This window comes from Hesperophylax consimilis, chromosome 29 (genome assembly GCF_061612785.1).
Source record: "Hesperophylax consimilis isolate HC1 chromosome 29, BYU_Hcon_1.0, whole genome shotgun sequence".
In the NCBI taxonomy this organism is placed as follows: Eukaryota; Metazoa; Arthropoda; class Insecta; order Trichoptera; family Limnephilidae; genus Hesperophylax; species Hesperophylax consimilis.
In genome coordinates, this window is record NC_142864.1 from 1,544,600 (window position 1) to 1,563,002 (window position 18,403).

The 18,403-nt window shown below is 36.8% G+C and overlaps 1 protein-coding gene across 3 annotated transcripts in view; it reads left to right on the forward strand.

Annotated features, from left to right (window-relative positions):
• ci (transcriptional activator cubitus interruptus) overlaps positions 1-18,403 on the forward strand; it is a 216,204-nt gene that overhangs the window by 183,083 nt on the left and 14,718 nt on the right. Inside the window, exons 4-9 of one of the 3 annotated variants that reach the window (XM_089649155.1) lie at positions 8,032-8,136; positions 9,167-9,322; positions 10,138-10,288; positions 13,487-13,606; positions 14,668-14,848; positions 17,623-17,817. In XM_089649155.1, coding sequence (XP_089505281.1) covers positions 8,032-8,136; positions 9,167-9,322; positions 10,138-10,288; positions 13,487-13,606; positions 14,668-14,848; positions 17,623-17,817 — 908 coding nt within the window. The remainder of the gene's footprint in view (positions 1-8,031; positions 8,137-9,166; positions 9,323-10,137; positions 10,289-13,486; positions 13,607-14,667; positions 14,849-17,622; positions 17,818-18,403) is intronic. The other 2 variants (XM_089649156.1, XM_089649157.1) reach the window with 2 other exon arrangements.

The window sequence follows — 18,403 nt, forward strand, 5'->3', positions numbered from 1 at the left end:
TATGACGTGCCCGCCGGGTCGCCTGGGGGCTCACAGGGTTAATTATCGGACTCTCAAATCTGAATCACTTCTTTCTTTTACATGAAATTATTATTATATCGCTGGTAGAATCCGTTAATGATAGGTAAGTGTCAGTAGTAGAAATGTATAGATTAAAAAAATATATTGTTTGTAAAATAGTTTCCAAAAAGTTTGATCTATAATCTATACTGAAAGAATACTGATGTCGCCAGTTTAAATGGGATGGTTTGGCGGGTATGGGTACCCCCGCCCCCGTAGCAATTCATTGGAAAACCAATACCTCTAATTCTAATCAAATCTTTGTACTGTTATACCACCCTAATCGTAATCTCAAGTGACCTCCCAGGTAAGTATGGTCATGTATATTATCTACCTGTACAGATGTGTACATTCTAACGCAGCATCACTTTCATTGACCATATAAATAGTTTTGTACTCGTACTATTAATCGATGAACTCGTGGATGCAATCTGTTCGACATAAGTTGATAATAGTTTGTCTAGTTCATAGTTGGTAATAGGATGGAACATTGTGGAGATATGTTATATATTTGTAGAGTGCCCTTGAGGTGATTTTCCACAAAAACGGCGCTATACAAATCATTCATTATTACTATTATTAATATATTTTGTAAAAAACATTGAAAAACAGGAGTGGTCCCAAGATAAGCCCTTGTGGTACTCCAAAAAAAACAAATGTAATCCGTAAATTTTGATGATTACGTAACTAACAGAATCTATGTAGTTGCTGCATAGTTGAAATTTCCGACAAGCTGTTCTAATTTAATGACGCCTTTAGTGAGAATTTAATAGGAAACACTACACAACTAATTTTATACTTTATACTTGGTGGAATTTATGAGATGGTTGGGTTTTTAGGACCATTTCTCATGGTCTCTTGGTGGTTTTAACACAAAATGGCGCTTCGTAAAAACTATAATGATAATATTATATCGTCACTTCCTTCAGATAAAAAAAAAACACAAATTTAGTAAGTCATCGTAACGATGGAAGCAGACCTATTTCGGCCCATGACGCCCGGTCCTCAGTGGTTAGTACATCCGCTGGTTATCTAACTAGTGCGGTTTCAATTCCGGAGACACAAATAAATAGATGTCACTGCTAAAACTTCGTCATATTTGCAATTATGATAATAATACATAATTTATAAAAAAAATATTAAAAATGAAACGGACAACCTTTGTGATAGAACGGTAAGCGCTTTGGCTCTGAAACCAGATATTTTTAAACAATGTAAATACCGCACGAAAGTTCAAACTGCTCGGAACCAGAAGGGCATAAATACACCATAAATCATATACATTGACATCAGAAAGTATAAAATGAACCGAAACTCTAGAAGGATATTAAAAGTAAGAGACCCAAGTACTTGCAAATCTTATAAAGTAGACTTAGTTTTAATTAATATAGATTGAAAATATATGATAATATAGCCTTCTTGTACCTACATTCGTGCATTTAAATAGATCCGCCTTATCTGCGTATATATTACTAACTTCATGTGATCTAGGTACAACCGAGTGCTTGAAATCCTCAGTCCAGGCATTTTTTTTGTTATTTGTTTTTGTTGCAACGTTACAGTGTACTTCATCAGGGCAGATGTGTAAAAGTCGTTGTCCGAAACGTTGGCTAAAGAAGAAGTTAGCGCGACACGGCATAACACCCCAAAAACAAATAACAAAAATACTTTTGGCCGTGAAAATCTTAAATCATATTAGTCCTGGCATTGTTACATTTAAACATGATTTTGGAACGAGTAGCTCTCGTAGGTATATGAAATTTAAAGAGGTTAAGTAAATCTGGGCTGTCTATACCACCATTTACAATTTTGAACATAAATTTTTAGCCGGATATAATTCTTCGATTCGAATTAAAATCATTCAACCGACTTCGATTCGTTTACTAACCTGAAAATATATATAACATTGTATACAAATAACTGCAAATATTTAGTAGCTGAGAGGAAAAATGCGTCAGGTTTCCTCCGAGGCGTGTTGAGTTCATTCCTCTGCTAGCTGAGTCCCCCATCATTGCACTAGCAACATTTTCCCTTTATAAGGATGGGAGTAGGTATAATATAAGTCATTGTTTTTTTAATGATAAACTAATGTTTGTAACACAAGGTTTTTATGCATAGCACAAAGGATAATAAATTATTATAAGCAATAAATAGTCGCCTGTAATATCAATACAAATTGAAAATATCTCCCGAGTAAAAATAAATGCCGCCGACGAGAACCAGAAATTGAATTTATTTTTACTCGGGAGATATTTTCAATTTGTATCGATATTACAGGCGACTAATTATTGCTTATAATAATTTATAATATAAGTCATAGTAAGAATTCAAATGTTGCCAGGTTATCTGGAAATGTTTTTCTTTTAAAAAAAATACAGAAAAGAAATGGATAAATTAATAAATTATGGCTTATTATAATTTCCGACTTTATGTCCGGGTTAAATCTTCCCCATAGGAAAAACTAAACCCTTCCACACACTTTTCCACAAATGATCATCTAGTCAATCAAAATTATGCAAGTGCATTATATAATCAAAATAAATACAAAACAATACAAGAACAACACGTCAACTCACCAGAGATCAAATGGGAAAATAATTCACCGATTCCATATATTTTCATATCAGAGGGTTCGGCTCGATAGAACTTCTAACAGGGCCTATAAATCCTACTGATCCCTCAGTATAAATATTTAAAAAATCTTTCGTTATCCTATATTTATTCAAAATGACCGACTTTTGCATCTTTATATATAATTTTTTTGATAGATCTAATACGCCTAAATTTAGAATGAGAGCTAGGTATAATGCCATTAGCCGAAATAACAAATGGTAATATTTTTATAGTTTGAGAATGCCAAATTCTTTTTATCTCATTTCCTAGATCTGTGTATTTTCTTATTTTTTTTTAATTATTATTATTATTATTAAAACATGGCACGATCAAGTGAATCAGATACTTGAGTCGTGCCATGTCAAGAGTATGTATGAATGTGGCAAGGAATGTGCACCAAGACCGAGTTGTTTGGCGGTCTGTCCTCTCTGCCTATCCCTGCGGGGAAACGGCGTGGTCCACTAGTAATTTTATAAATACACGAAGAAAAAACAAAGAAAAATGCAACAAAACACGTCACCCTGTAAATATGTAATAATATTTTAAAAAAAATAAAAAATCTCAAGAATGTAAAAAATTCCCTAAAAGATAATTTTGATTGTGTGTGTTTTTTTTTTAGATTCCGTTGATTGAGACATAAGTTGGATTTTGGAGATAATTTGACGTGTTTATAACTAGGCGGTGTTTACCTGGAACCCGTTTGACGCGGACTCCGGGTAGATCCAGGTAGGCGGCTTCATTCGCGTTAAAACCGCTCAGTTAGGCTTTCTCATATTGCAGATTTTATTATGAGAAAGCACGAGAGCTCAAACATAAATATAATTTTTTAAATTATTTATTTAAGTTTTTTGTAACCGCTGTAAAACCATGTTTATTTGAACCCGAAAAATTCAAATATAACATATGTATCAAATGTGACCGGTCGGTGGCCGAGTTGACATCGCGTTTGAGTCCCACCCAGGCGTAGTGTGTTCAATTCCTCGGCTGGCTAATTCCTCCATCACAACACAAGCAACATTTTCAGCTTACTATGGTGGCAGTAGGAGATTTTCAAATATTGTCAGGTTATTCGTAACCCGGGAATGTTTGTCTTTCTTTTTTTAAAAAAATGTATATATCAGTGGTCTTAAAGAAGTTCAGAATATAATATTTTCTTGTAAAGCGTTTTTTTCTTTAAATACATCTATTTAATTTTCACTTTTTTTACGGTAATGAATTAATGAAAATCTTGGAAGCGGAAATTAACCCATTTCCTGACATCCGAAGACTCGTTATTGATGACAATGCTTGTAAATAATAAGTTTGTTTTTCTGAATCTGAGACTATAAATTCCTAATAAATTGCACAGCGCCCTTGAGGTGAATTTTAACGAAAACGGAGCTATATAAATTATACAAATATTATTATGAATGCATTCTATCAACTTTTGGTGGCATTCATGCACACACGCGCGGATATATGACATTACAGCAGTTAATATACGAAATAAATGTCGGTTCTACCCGATCGGCATTTGGCGAGGTTAGTAGAGTTGTCGACTCCAGTTCCTGAGTAGGAAGGTTCAATCCTTAGTCAAAACATTTTTTATGTGTAAAGAAATTTTAAAATATACGTATTATAGTAAAAAAAAACTTGTGATTTTGTGATAGTTCGAGCTATGAGACATAGATGGCTCTAGTGTAGATATATTTTAGAGGTTATAGACATCGACAGATGTCGGTAGTGAATAGGTTTGCCCCTCCATGTTCAAAACATAGACAGAGATAACGCCGGTCTCTAGGCCGTCCTACACACTAGTTTCCGATTGTAAGATTTTCTAGTCTAAGTGTTTTGTTGTGCAGAAGGTATCATTATTTATCAAGAAACAATTCACAATAATCATTTCAGTATGTTTTTGTCCTACGACTATGGTAACTCTTTATTATAAACAAATAGTTTGTCCAATAAACCAAACAAACGGGATAGGTGATTAGTGAATTACATTTCAATTTACAGGAACACAAAAAAAACACGCAAACAAAACCAAATTTCAAACAAAACTTTCAAGTGTTCAAAGGTCAGATATATAATATACTAGTCAGGGCTTTATTCAGAGTTTTTCGAAATCAGATGTAGACAGTAATTTTCTTCTTATTTTGAACGTCGAAAGAGCAAAATTTGGTATCTAAATTCTAATTTTTGGGGTGGGAAAATGAGATGGGGTGGTTTTTAGAAATATGTAGACAGTGACCTTTCTCTTGTTTTGAAGGTCTCAGAATAAAACTGTATATTGGTATATAAATAAACACACAGACCCACACAAGGAGGACATTCTTCTTTATATATTTACATAGATTATGAAAGATAGACGGTCATAGAAAAAAATAGATAGAGTATAGACCGCTGAGTAGCGGAGTTAGGATCGCCTTTGGGTCCCACCCAAGCGTCGGATAAGTCGTCCATCGCGATACAAGCAACATTTTCCGCTTACTGTGGTGGTAGTAGGAGATTTTAAAATAGTATTAGGTTATTCGTAACCTGGGAATGTTTGTCTTCATTTAAAAAAAAAGTTATATTTCAAATTCGATTGATACATAGTCCTAAATTCTCGACAAATTCGACAAAATGTGTTTTTTTTTAACTTTTAAATATTGTTTTTAAATTTTACAATCATGTGTATTTGATTGAGAGATTTTCACAAACAGTGATGAGTTTTGCTTTGTATTGGTCATTAAGAAATGGAAAAATCATGACGGTGTATTTTTGCGTTTTAATAATATGCATGATAAAATCAGGACAACGGTTTGTGGCGTTCTATCGTCTCTGCCTACTTCTGCATTATCAGCGTGGTAATATTGTATTTTTTCGGAAGTAAGAAAGCAGAGTGCACACCATTCCTATTTTTTCCTCAAATGGTATAATATAAATTAATAATAATTTGCATAAAGTTACGTTTTATGGTTTGCATTGATTCCGAAGGTATCTTTATTCGTTAATCGTTCGGAATTCTTCGGCAATCTTCGTGAGATTTCGTTACTCGATACGAGGTGACTAATAAAATACATGCTATATTCGTTTAATTAGGGGTAAAGTACCTACAGCAAGTTTGACGACCTCTGCGGCTGAGCGGTAAAGATTCTCGACTACGGATCTGGAGGCCAGAGATCGCAGGTTCGAAAACCGGCATGCATAAGTAAATAAATTCGTATTTTGATGTGTTATTTCACACACTCTCAGTAACGCCATGCAACAATTCAGATTCAAAACATTGCTTAAAATAAGAAAAATAAAATAAATAGCTAAAAAAAATAAATCTAGTCGAGTTTAGTGACCAGATTCGAATAGCCAAGAATTCCCAACTTTCCTCTTTAGTATTTCCTCTTTTCCACTTCCTTTAGACTGACAATTGGGATGCCATAATCCACTCGATCCGTCCTGTTGGAACTCTTGTGCGGTATTCATATTTAAAGGAATCCTACTGCTGACATGACTCGAAACACGTATTTCATTCACGTCTTAATCAGTGGCGGCCGGTGGTCAAAATATGTGGGGGTTCACCGGATTACAACATTAAGTCATAAAATAAATTAAATAAAGGTACATACCTATTTATAAAGAAGTTCTATTATTTGCTCCTTTTGTTTAGCGAAGACCTCTATCAATGCTTAACACTGATAGTGCGTTGAGTCTGTCCTGGCTCAACGTGTTTAAAAAAGATTTTATTCTTTTTAACGTTGAGAAACATCTTTAGCTTTCAACTGAGGTCATTCCAATGGTGCACAAAAGCTTTAGTAATTTCACAGTCTCGGGAAAGTCTTGTAATAAACAAGTACTATAAAAAAGTTGTAAAATTGATAAAGCGCCGTTAGCTTTTGAAAAATCGTCGCGGGCGTAAATTGCACATAGTTCATCTTTTACTGAACTTTGCATTCTGATGTCAACTTTTCCTAAAACCTTTTAGGCTTAAAACTTTTTGTAAGTGTAAATGACAAGAATTATGTTTTTTGATTTTTTCAGAAAGGTGAGTTACATCAGTAACACCGCTGATTGTCCAAACTGAATCAATATCATAAATTAAACACGTTAAACAAAATAAACTATTCAATTGATCACATGCACAGAGCTACGAATCTTTGTTATACATTGTTTTGTTAAATGATCGAGTAAACTTCTTCGATCCAGATTTGCACTCTTTTTTTATTATCAGCTCAGGTTTTAGGTGGACCGGCATTTTTTATTATCACTTTGTTTTCTAAACTCGACCTATTGTTCTTAATGTATTCCACATTCAAACTCATTCTTAATTTATACGTTAAACAAACACAAAAGTAATCATAAATTAGTATAACCTGCAATTGATATGCCTTATTAATAATTGATATATAAGATCGATATAACCTGCAATTAAACTTTAAAACTTTCGCAGAGTAAGAAAAGTTTTAAATTCAACAGACAATGCCCGGCAACGGCGAGTACTGACTAAACTGATAATAAGTAATCTGACCATCACTCATCTCTTAATGACATGTTTTATCCTGTATGCTTGTATCGAAGAAGCGGAACATTCGCTGAAAAATAGCAGATGGTAAATTGAAACCACGATATCGACAATAATATCAAACATACGCGTTTTAGTTTAACTTTCTACTGAATAAACCGTTCCTTCTGATGTGGTGGTAAAACCCCGAACGCCGTTCTTGATATGGTATTATTTGCAAAGAATATTATGAACTGGTATGTACCCACGCTTTCGACTGTTCCACAGAATATGCGACAAAGCAGTTAAATTTTGGATCGCAATCGAAAACGAACTGCTACGAACATAGGCACAAGTCAAAGTCGGTCTGCAAGTTAAGCGCGCTTAATAAGTAGGTACCTTTTGTATGAGATATTATAACCGAACCGAGTTTCGTATTGTGATTAGCCATGTCGGAAATCTTGTTGGTTGTTCGGCGCTCGGGAGCACATATTAGCTGGCCGCCACTGGTCTTAATGCTCTCACGTCTTCCTGGGGCGTCCCTGACTTCTTCTTTCCAATTAAAACACAACCAATTAACGATATTATCATTTTAGTAAATTGTAATTAAAATCGAACCCAATACAGATCCTTGAGGAACTCCAAGGTTGTTTACAATTGGTTCCGAAACTAACTTTTTTTGCGTTTTTCGTTTTCGATATAATTTTTGTCATTTTCATAATAATAATAGGGTACCTTAAAAATGTCCTTACCTACCAGCATTGTTGCATTATCTATTTTCTATTCTATCATCATCGAAATGTAAATCCAACCATGAAAGGGTAGCCAATGTGTAATATAATTATAATGTGTTATTTTTCTGTTTCATGCCAGTTAGAATCTGATGTCTAACCTTTAAATAGATATTTGCATGTTCCCAGGATTGGAGTACCTGAGTGCCGGGAGGATCCCGCCTGAACTTCTCACGGGGGCATCTCTTGCTCCGGATCTATCGGCAAGTCTTGATGGTAAGTTACTACATCATTACTGATCAAATTCTTCTGCTCGAAAACATATTTTACATTATTATTTATTATTTAAAGCGTGGACGGTTTACATAGTTCCTGTGAGCACTCGGGTCAAAGGCCCATTGTGCTATCTCCCATTTTACCGCATTACTTTAACAGTAATGTCTCCTGTAGCCTTGTTCTCACAATGAATGGATATTGACACCATAGGTGAATTGGACTATATTCGTGCTCTTCACGTTTCCTGCATCTGTTGGTGTTTTCCACTCGCAACAAATGAAGGTCAAATCAACTTTTTTTTTTACATCAACCCACACAGGAGGCCCGAGGAGAATTCTTTCGCTCAGGCCTACATCTTCTTTGGGGATGATGTGTGGAGGAATGAGGGTTTTTAAAGAAGTGAAAGTGACGAAGTTCTGGGAAGGAAAAAGGTATGAGGGAGGGGTGGGTAGGAATCTAGGGATCGATGTGTCCAGGAGTGACGGACGAGTGATCTATCCCTCCCGCTGCGGCGCAAAGCAATGGGTCAAGAGACCAGTTGGAGTGGTTCGAGGGTCTCCCCAAATACGCCTCTCCCGATTCGGCACTCCACGAAGCTGGTTTGTCAGGCGCATCCTGAACACACCTAACCCTATGAATCCGGGCACCCCTGCTAAATCACAAAACGTAGGTGAACCACTTGGGATGACCTATGGCATAGTTGGTGGTTATCCAATAATGGTTCACGGGGTGGCGGTACCCAAACCCTCCTCCCAAATTAAGGTCATGTTCGCACTATTTATGGACATAACACAGTAGTTTACCTCGCTGATAGTTCAATTGTGACCACTCAATCTTTCTTTTTAATGACACATGCCAAAGACAGAGATGTTAGGTTAATTTTTCACTCCATTCTTGACACGACCTGGCTCAAGAATTTGATTCACTTGTGCCATGTTTTCCCGGACACTTCTTTCTCCATCTCTTTATATTGGCAGAATCATAATTGTAGCAATGCAATATTAATAATTCATTGATTTTCTGTTTCCAGGCGCGAGACGTGGGGCTGGTAGAAAGCGTGCCGTGTGTTGGAGTCCCTACTCCGATTCCTGGGAACACCTCGGATCCATGGTGCGCCTGTCTCCAGCCAGCCTCAATCCTCTAGCAGGGGCCAGCGGCAGCGGAAGCTATGGTCATCTCAGTGCTGGTGAGTACCCTTACACTTACTACCATACTAATTGTCTTCAAGCAAAATTGTGAAATGCGGAGTTCCACAGGAAACAGTTTTTGTACCTGTTTTATTTTTATTCATGATGAATGTATCTTTCAAGTAATAATGCTACAAAGTGAGAACTAAAATCATATCAGAGCTCATGAGGACCATTCCACTTGTTACCTGTATTTCTTCTTAATATTATGTAACTTTGAGAATTGCGGAGTTCAAAAAAGTTCACTTTTTGCACCCGCTTCAATATTTTCACTTACTAGCTATTGAAGCAAACCAAGAACAGTTTTTGTACTTGTAAATTTTTTACTTATTAGCCATCTTGGAAGAAAAAACTAAACATTTGGGCATGTGAAGTTACACGGGGATCAGTTTTTGTATATGTGATCTTTTAGATTACTCGCTATTTCAATGCAAATTACTTAGCTTTGGGAAATACGGAGTTCCACAAGGTTTAGGTTATGTACCTTTGATCTTTTCAGTTAAAAGCTATCTTGGAGCAAATTGCGAAAGTGGAATTGTTTAGGGTCCGAATACAAGTATGAATCGCATTAGGATCAATTTTTGTAATCAGTTTTGACAAAATTAAAAGTGATAATAAATTATTAATATATGCATTCGGAATCTAGGATACCATCAGTGCCATGTAAACATCTCTTCATTTCAACAAGTTGAAAGACTGTCGAAATAATATTGTGTTCTTCTTTATTGCATTCCACAACTTGCCTGCTTAACATAAAATACAAGAAACCTTATTTAAACCATTTTAACCTTATTTTTATGTCTAATCAATTCAGGTCTAATTTCAGGCACACTATCCCCGGCGCTGGGGCTGGCTGGGTCAGGGCTGCTACCCCCATTGCTTGCTCGGGGCCCCCTGCTCCCTCCTCCACACTCCCTCTATGTACCTGAATCATCGCCTCACCCCCTGCTGCCTTACCTGCACAGGTAAACATGTCATACCACTCATCCTGCATAAGTTTTAGTTTTGATTACTCACTAGCAAAGGAGAGTGGGCGAAATTGGTTCAATTGTAATTTATATTGTCTTGAAAGAGACTTTTCATATTAGAATGTTAGATTAAGAACGCTTTCAAGACAGTATAGTAGTAACTCCAAAAGGAGAGAAATTTGAGATAAGATGTAATAGTAACTTATCTTATTCTTAAAAGTTCCTATACATTTGTGTACATCATGAACATCAGAATAAATAGACCTGCCCCATAGCCAAATTTGCGTACAATTTCGACTGCCTGCAGGCAACCTATTTTGACAACATTGCCAAAAATATGGTCATGTGGTTTGCCTACAGCTCGTCGAAATGATACCCAGATTTTATGTTAGGGCAAGTCTATCAATTTGGACGTCTATGGGTGTGCCCAAAACTTAACTTTCTCCTTCGTCCTGCCTTGATAGGAAGAAGGCTCAGATATCTGCTTACATAAATACTATTCTATGGAACCAAGAGACATGAACAAAAACCTTCATATATAAAAGTGCTTGTATCGAAAATGTCAATAATTACATGTCTATATTATTTTTTATTCCTTAAATTAATTTTGAATTGAAGTTTAGGTTTCGAAGAATGAGTTGAAGTCAGTATCTTAGTTGACCTAGTAATGCAATTTGGCATGTGTAATTTTAATCAATCGTTCGATGAGTCGACTTTTAAAAAATAATGGCTAAGTCTGCAACAATTATTATTTTATTACTAATAAATGTAGTGATTCATGTCTGATAGTGTACATGTTAAAAAATCTAAGAAACGCTTGTTAAATTATAATTTATTATCAAACGATTTTTTAATTTCAAACGTACATCATATTGTGGGCTAAAGCATGTATCGTTGTTCAATAATAATAATAATAACATGGCATTTATATAGCGCAGTTTAGTGTCATTTCACTTCAAGTGCGCTTAACTACTCGTATAACAAACTTTAAAAAAATGGTAATTCAGTATTAGTGGTTCTTAAAATTATTCCTACTGTGTGCCTTACCCAATACAGATCTAATATTATAACACTAAATACACTGTTTATACAAAGTGATGACAAAACATAGAATAACAATAACAGCAGGACAGGACAAAACACGAATATCAAAACTAAAACATAATATAAAACAGGAGGCAGTTTGTGCTCAGAAATGAGAATCTTCTGAGCAGACATTTTAAAATGTACAATAAGGAGACAACCGAAACCAAACAATTACCGGAAGTTTTAGAATATGGCTTATTATAAAATATTGAAAACAAGTTAAGATTTATAAATGGTGAGATTTTTTAAATAATTTTATTTTTAAAGCCCGTTTAAATTCAGCCAAATTCTGGAGATTAGTAAGAGCTGAGGGAAGTCTATTCCAGATGAGCGGGCCTGTTACACGAAAAGAGCGGTCATAGTATACGGCTCGATTTGACCTAGAAAGTTCGATTAGACCAAGGCTGCCCAACCCCAGGCCCGCGGACGAATTATAAGTGGCCCGCGTGAACCATTTTCAAAAAACCCGCCAATTTGAAAAAGTGTCGCGGGCCCGCGGTAAAACAAACAATGCAGCTTGCGCGCGATCACCAGTGTTACCAACGAAGGTGATTTATCGCTATTTAGGCTACTCAGAACGAGAATCAGCGACTAATCTAACTAATTATCTAACCTGTTGAACTTACTTTTTAAACAAAAATACACCGGTTTTTGATATTATCAAAAACCTCAGCGAAGTTCCGTAACAACCCCCCCCCCCCCATGGATTTCAAATATTTTGTGGGCACTCATTTAGAATTTTTTTTTGTGGGGAATTATGTTTTATAGAAATTCTCTAACAACCCCCCCCCCCCCCATGGAAATAGGAACCGTCAGGTATTCAGTGGCCCGCCAGTGATTCAAAATCGTCAATTTCGCCCAACTGTTAAAAAGGTTGGGCAGCCTTGGATTAGACGATTACTAACATCTAGATCTGCTGACCTTAGAGTAAGATGTCTATTTCTTAAGTTTTGTCGGATACATAGTTCCGATATATAGGCTGGCGCCATTCCTTGCAATGCTTTGAAAGTCATTGAGCAGATCTTAAACTCTATTTTTTCAGAGCATCGAAGCCAGTGAAGGCGATCCCTTAGAAGTGGGGTTATACGGCAATACTTAGATTCACCAAAAATCATTCTCGCCGCAGCATTAAAAACTGACTTTATCATATAAAACTGCGAAGACCTCAGCAAATTGTTCAGGGGAGAAGAAAAACCACAACACATCGTGTGGTATTGTCCTTAGTGGTACATTTTTTCTAAAAAACAATCGTTTAGACAAATATTCCGCATTATGTTGGTGAACACACTAAGTGAAAATGATTATCAATGGAAAGGTATTAAAATATCATTTTTGGAAAAATTTTATGTGTTGTATACCAAACGATGACTTATTAGTTGTTATGCTTCTAATATTGTTACAATATACTGTCAAATTACCCATCTAGTAACTCGTCAAATACATGTGTTTGTATGTAGTATTACTTTATGTTTGTGATGACTCTATGTTTTCTTCACTCAAATGTAAATTGTTAACTTCGATACAGGCTTAGTCCTAGTGAGGTTAATTTTTATGAGAAAAAACGTGATTTATGATGTGTAGTGAGATGAAATAACTAAATAATCAAATGATTTCACAATACGTCATTTTATTGTTACAAACATTCCAAAGTACATTGATGTATTACTAGAAGATAAAAAAACAGGTTTTTTCCTGCTAAACCCTGCAGACGGCTTTTTGTTGGGACTTCACCCAATAACATTTAAGAACAGCGCCATCTATGGAGGTGACTGTGCCTTATTTTTGACACACGCGTCAAAAAGATCATAGGAAAATATTATGCATTAGCCGTGATTGGAAGTGAATTTCAGACTTTTCTGCGTGTGAGGGAATAGTACTGTATCGAAACATACAGATGGAGCCACTTCCGTTGACAACAGTTCGAAGCTGTACAGATTTAAGCATAAAAATACTATTAGGTATTTAGATGAGACATGAAGAGTGACAGCGAAAGACTCGCACACCAGTTCTCGCGTGCTAATCGTGAAACACGTTTTGACGAGATATTAGTATGCAATAGCGCCTCTAATTGTATAGCTCTATGATGTAACAATTATTATTTTTTTGCAGTGTGTTTGCAAGTCGACCTCCGCACCTCTCGGGAAGTGGCGGCAGTTCTGGCCACCCCATACCGCACCCCAACCCCCCCACCCCGCGACATGAGGTCACCAGCGTCATGGAGGCTGACAGGTAACAACATCAACTTGGCCACACTATACATGTGTACTGTACGTACCTACTTACTCACTTGTACCTAGATTACATGAAGTTAGTAATAGGTACGCAGATGTAGCGGATCTGTTCAACTGCACAGAAACTAGGTACAAGAAAGCTATACTATCATATCTTCTAAATCATTACAAATATAATGTAAGTCTACTCATACTTGTTGATAATATTTTGTATGTACTTGTATCTTTTTTTAAATTTTTTTTTATATTAACTCCACACAGGAGGCCCTGAAAAAAATAATTTCCCTCAGGGCCTATGTCATCTTTGGGGATGCTGTGTGGAGGGTCTTTTTGTGGAGAGGAAGGAGTGAACATGGGTCTTGAAGAGTCCCATGTTGTAGGAGGGAGGAAACACAGAGGCCGGCAGTTCGTTCCACAGCCGAGCTGTTGAACTTAAGAACGAATCGTAGAAGCGACCCGTTCTCATGTGACAAATGTCAACCGTGTACAAATGTTGGGCGCGCGTTTGGCGTGTATCCCGACTACGCACCGGTGCCGAAGGGATCATTAACGCTAGTTCCTCAGAGCATCTTCCATTGTAATACCGATAGAACAAGGACAGCATACCTACCTGACGCCTGTGCTTTAAAGATTGCAGTCCGTTTGTTAAGATTGGGGAATCTATCAAACGGACCGCCCGTTTCTGCACAGAGTCAAGGGTTTTTTTCAGGTATTTTGGGGCTCCGGACCAGAGATGGCTGCCAAATTCGACAGTAGGGCGCACTTGCGATTTGTACAGGGTCAGCAGTTGTGTATTATTAAAGTATCTGCGGGCCCTGTACAGTACGCCCAGCTTCTGAGAGGCCAACTTTACTCTGGCTTCGATGGAGCCCCCGTATCTGAGCTGGTCATCTCCTTCTAGTATTAATTTTATACTTTCTGTCGTCATTTGATGATCAAATGCCACAGTCAATTGTTATTCTGTGACATAAATTATGGTTTATTATATGTTGATATTCAATAAATAAATAAATTTCTGATTATGTATTAAATTTATCTTACATTTTTTAACCTTTCCAGTGCGGGAGCGTGTCCCAGAGCCCCGCCGCTGTCCTCCCGGCCCTCCGAGCCTCCGACACCCTCCTCTGGGTCTCTGAGACATCCGGAGAGACCGCTGGCTGCTGCCGCCGAAAGCACTGTGCAAGATAACGCTGATCTGAAGGACGAACCAGCAGATTTCATCGAGACCAATTGCCACTGGGTATGTTCTGACAGGTTTTACATTAATACCTATTTATACTTACTTAACCTTTTCTATGCGTCATTAATTTGTATCACTTCGTTCACACGCGGGGCTATTTATTATCAATCTAATTTATGACTTTAAACAATAATCACGCATGGATTTTAAAATTTGTTTTAAAAAATACGTCGCTTATGTCTTGAATTATCTTTTCAAGTATAAATAAACAATCCGAACATTAATGGGGCTTGATAAAAATTCGAAGTATATATTCATAATGTAACTGATACGGTATGCCCGGGCGGCCATGTTTATTTCAAGGTTAACGATACACATGATTATAAACATGCCGGAGTAGAGCTCTTCAACTGTGGTGCGATGTAAGTGGTTGATTTATGGGTGCGATGTCGCGTTTGACTGGATACATGAAATATTGACACACTTAAAAAGGTTCATATAATAAAAAATAACTACACTTAAATTTACAAAAATAATGAAATAATTTTTCTGTTATTATGTCACCGTAAATATGTATCACTTAATATATTTTTTTATCGTGATTTTGAAACAGTTCTCAACGCATAACGGCAGAATCATGGCTTTCATGTATTTCAGCAGCTTCGCAATTATTATCGATGTCACTGTCACTAATTTCAAAATCTGAATCTATTTCTAAAGTAGCACCAAATATTTCTTCGTCATTAAGACCACGACCCGACATTTTGTATTTTGGCAATAAAAATACTTTCAAGAATTGATAAAAAGTCAAACTTGTACAACTTTACACTTGATTTTTTACTATAAAAAAGTTTTAACCACGTATCTTTATTTGAAAATAATCTAACACTGACGAAATTTTATATTTCTTCAATAGTTTGAATGAATGTATGTAACTGAACTTATTTTAAAATATGATAAATCAGATTTAATGTATACTGTAATTAAAATAGTTCATATCCACGAAAAAGCAAACAATAATTCGATAAAACAATGTAATCTACACGGCGAGCGTCTCTGTTTGAGAATCTTATAAAATGCGCCTGCGCAATAACGTGTGTAAAGACGCGGGAAGAATTCAAACTGATTCATTTTTCGCTCTGAGTTGGAAGATCCCTTCAAATCTTTGTATCGATGATTAGGATACGTATTATGGATAAATATCGTAAGATGTCAGTAGTGTAAAGATGTGAGATTTTTTAAGAGTATAAGTTTTACCGTGCTCAAGCATGTTTCATACCCATAACGCCGAAGAAACTTTGCGTCGCACAGATGTGCCACCCGCGTACAGGGCATGTACAGTGCGTCGCAGGCGTGCGTCTCCCGCAGAGAAAAGGTTAATTACTAACTGAAATTTAAAAATTATGTTGAATTTGATCTTAACTTACTAGTTCTTACTTCCCTATTTCATTATAAATTTATTTTTTCCCGCTTTATAAATTTCTACCAATGTTATAAATTAGGGTCCTTGTAATTAAACTCCGTTATTGAGAGCAAATTGAATCACTTTATTTAACAATAAATATCCACTATCACATGATATGACTAGGCACTTTTTACAATAAATACTCTGGGTACAGGCTAGTTCCTGTGGTTCTTTGGGAAAGGTGAAACCTTTGGTTGTTTTTGAGCAAGAGAGCGTTTTTAAGGAAACCCAACCTTTTATATGACAAAAGACTGTTGACATCCTTCAAATTCAAAAGGGCCGCAAAACAGGGATCGTCTTTGCAGACACAATTTAATCACAAACAAATAGCAGAGGCGAGAACCTTTCAGAAACAATATAATCTAACCTTCATAGGTGTCACTAGTGGTTACATAATTACTCTGAAAATTATACAACTGAAATATAACATACTTCATAATAACATCATAGATAATACGGAGGGATAAGAACGCACTGCGAATACCGGACATAATACGGCAGTATTAGTGGCTGACAGATTTTTAAACTATCTATTCAAATCGTGTACGATGGAGATCGCGGACTTTATTAACCATCTGGTTGATTTGACAAATATCGATCGGTTGCGCAGTGAAAATGTAAAAAAGCAGTAAAACCCATTTGCAGCACTATCAGAGAAATATTTTAAATCGATTTACCAAAGCAAATACGGAATGCATAATTGAATTTCGAAGCAATTCAAAACAGATCGGGTCTATGACATCGGAAATGTCAACTAAAGAAAAACGCGGTTAGCAACTAAACGCAAAATGCGAAAATGACCGTGTTTTCTGAGGATTGGAACAATCTGGTGCCAGTCTAAAAAACTCTTGCATGAATATTATTATGTAAATAAGTCCAAGTTTTTAAGATATTAAAATATATGTTATTTTAAACACATCTGGTTCTGTTATTTAACATGTTATAGGAATGAAAAAAATCACAGTGTTTCTTTAAACGCTATTTTTACATTTTTCGAGAGATTGTCGCTCTATTTTAAATAGGTCAAGCTGTATTAAATATTTTCACTTACGGCTATTAATTATAATCGTTTTTTAATATTAGCACGCTCCCTTTAACATCAGCGCCCTTTGGGTGATTTTTCACGAAAACGGTACGATATAAATCAGCCAAATATTATTATTTGTATTTATATATATCTCTCTCCATTTCAAACCATCTTCTTCTTCTTTTTGAATGCTTACTTCGGAGCCTTATCAACCTAAGAATTAAGTCTGATCTACTTTCCCCTCCGCACTATTTTCAGCCTTACAAAATACTGTCCCTTTCTACGGACAGTTGGGATTCCTGTACTTCTCATTATTTAATTATTTATGTTGTCTGATTGCAGGTGGACTGCCAGCTGGAATTCCCTACACCAGATGACCTGGTGAAGCATATCAGCTCGGAGCACATCCACAGCAGCAAGAAGGCATTTGTTTGCCGCTGGGCGGGTTGCTCCCGCCTGGAGAAACCCTTCAAAGCGCAGTACATGCTAGTGGTGCACATGCGCCGCCACACCGGGGAGAAGCCACACAAGTGCACCGTAAGTACATATCTGTATCCTGTTACAGCGCATCAGCTCAGACCTCATCCACAACAGCAAGGAGGTGTTGGGAGGCTGTTCGTGTCTGGAGCAGCCCCGCAAGGAGTAGTACAAGTAGGGAAGGTAGGGAGTGTGGGATCATCGCTCAGGGAGTGGAAACACAAGCTGCAATAGCCAACCCAAGCCAAGGTGTGAGCTACTGTGCTCAGGTTAAATGACACTGGGGAACAGTGTCACTAACAGTGATGCATGGCCGCATCTCGGAGTATTTAGACCTTACCCCAGCCCCCGAGGCTCTGCTGGGCTGCTGCCTTACGGGAATATAACCTTCTATTTCTCTAGATACTCATGGGATCAAAAATGGACCATTCAAACAAAAAACTAGTTGCCTTTGGAGGAACCTAGGGGGAATGGAGAGGAGAGATGAGGCCACCTCTGTAGACTCTTCCCTCTGTTAAGGTCTGCAAGGAACCAAGCGGGAGTGGAAAAGAGATCTGAGGCCAGCTATGTGGACTGTTCCCTCTCTTGGGCCTTCAAGGAACCAAGGGGTGGAGAGGCTTGTAGAGGGGAGCTAAGGCTACCTTGG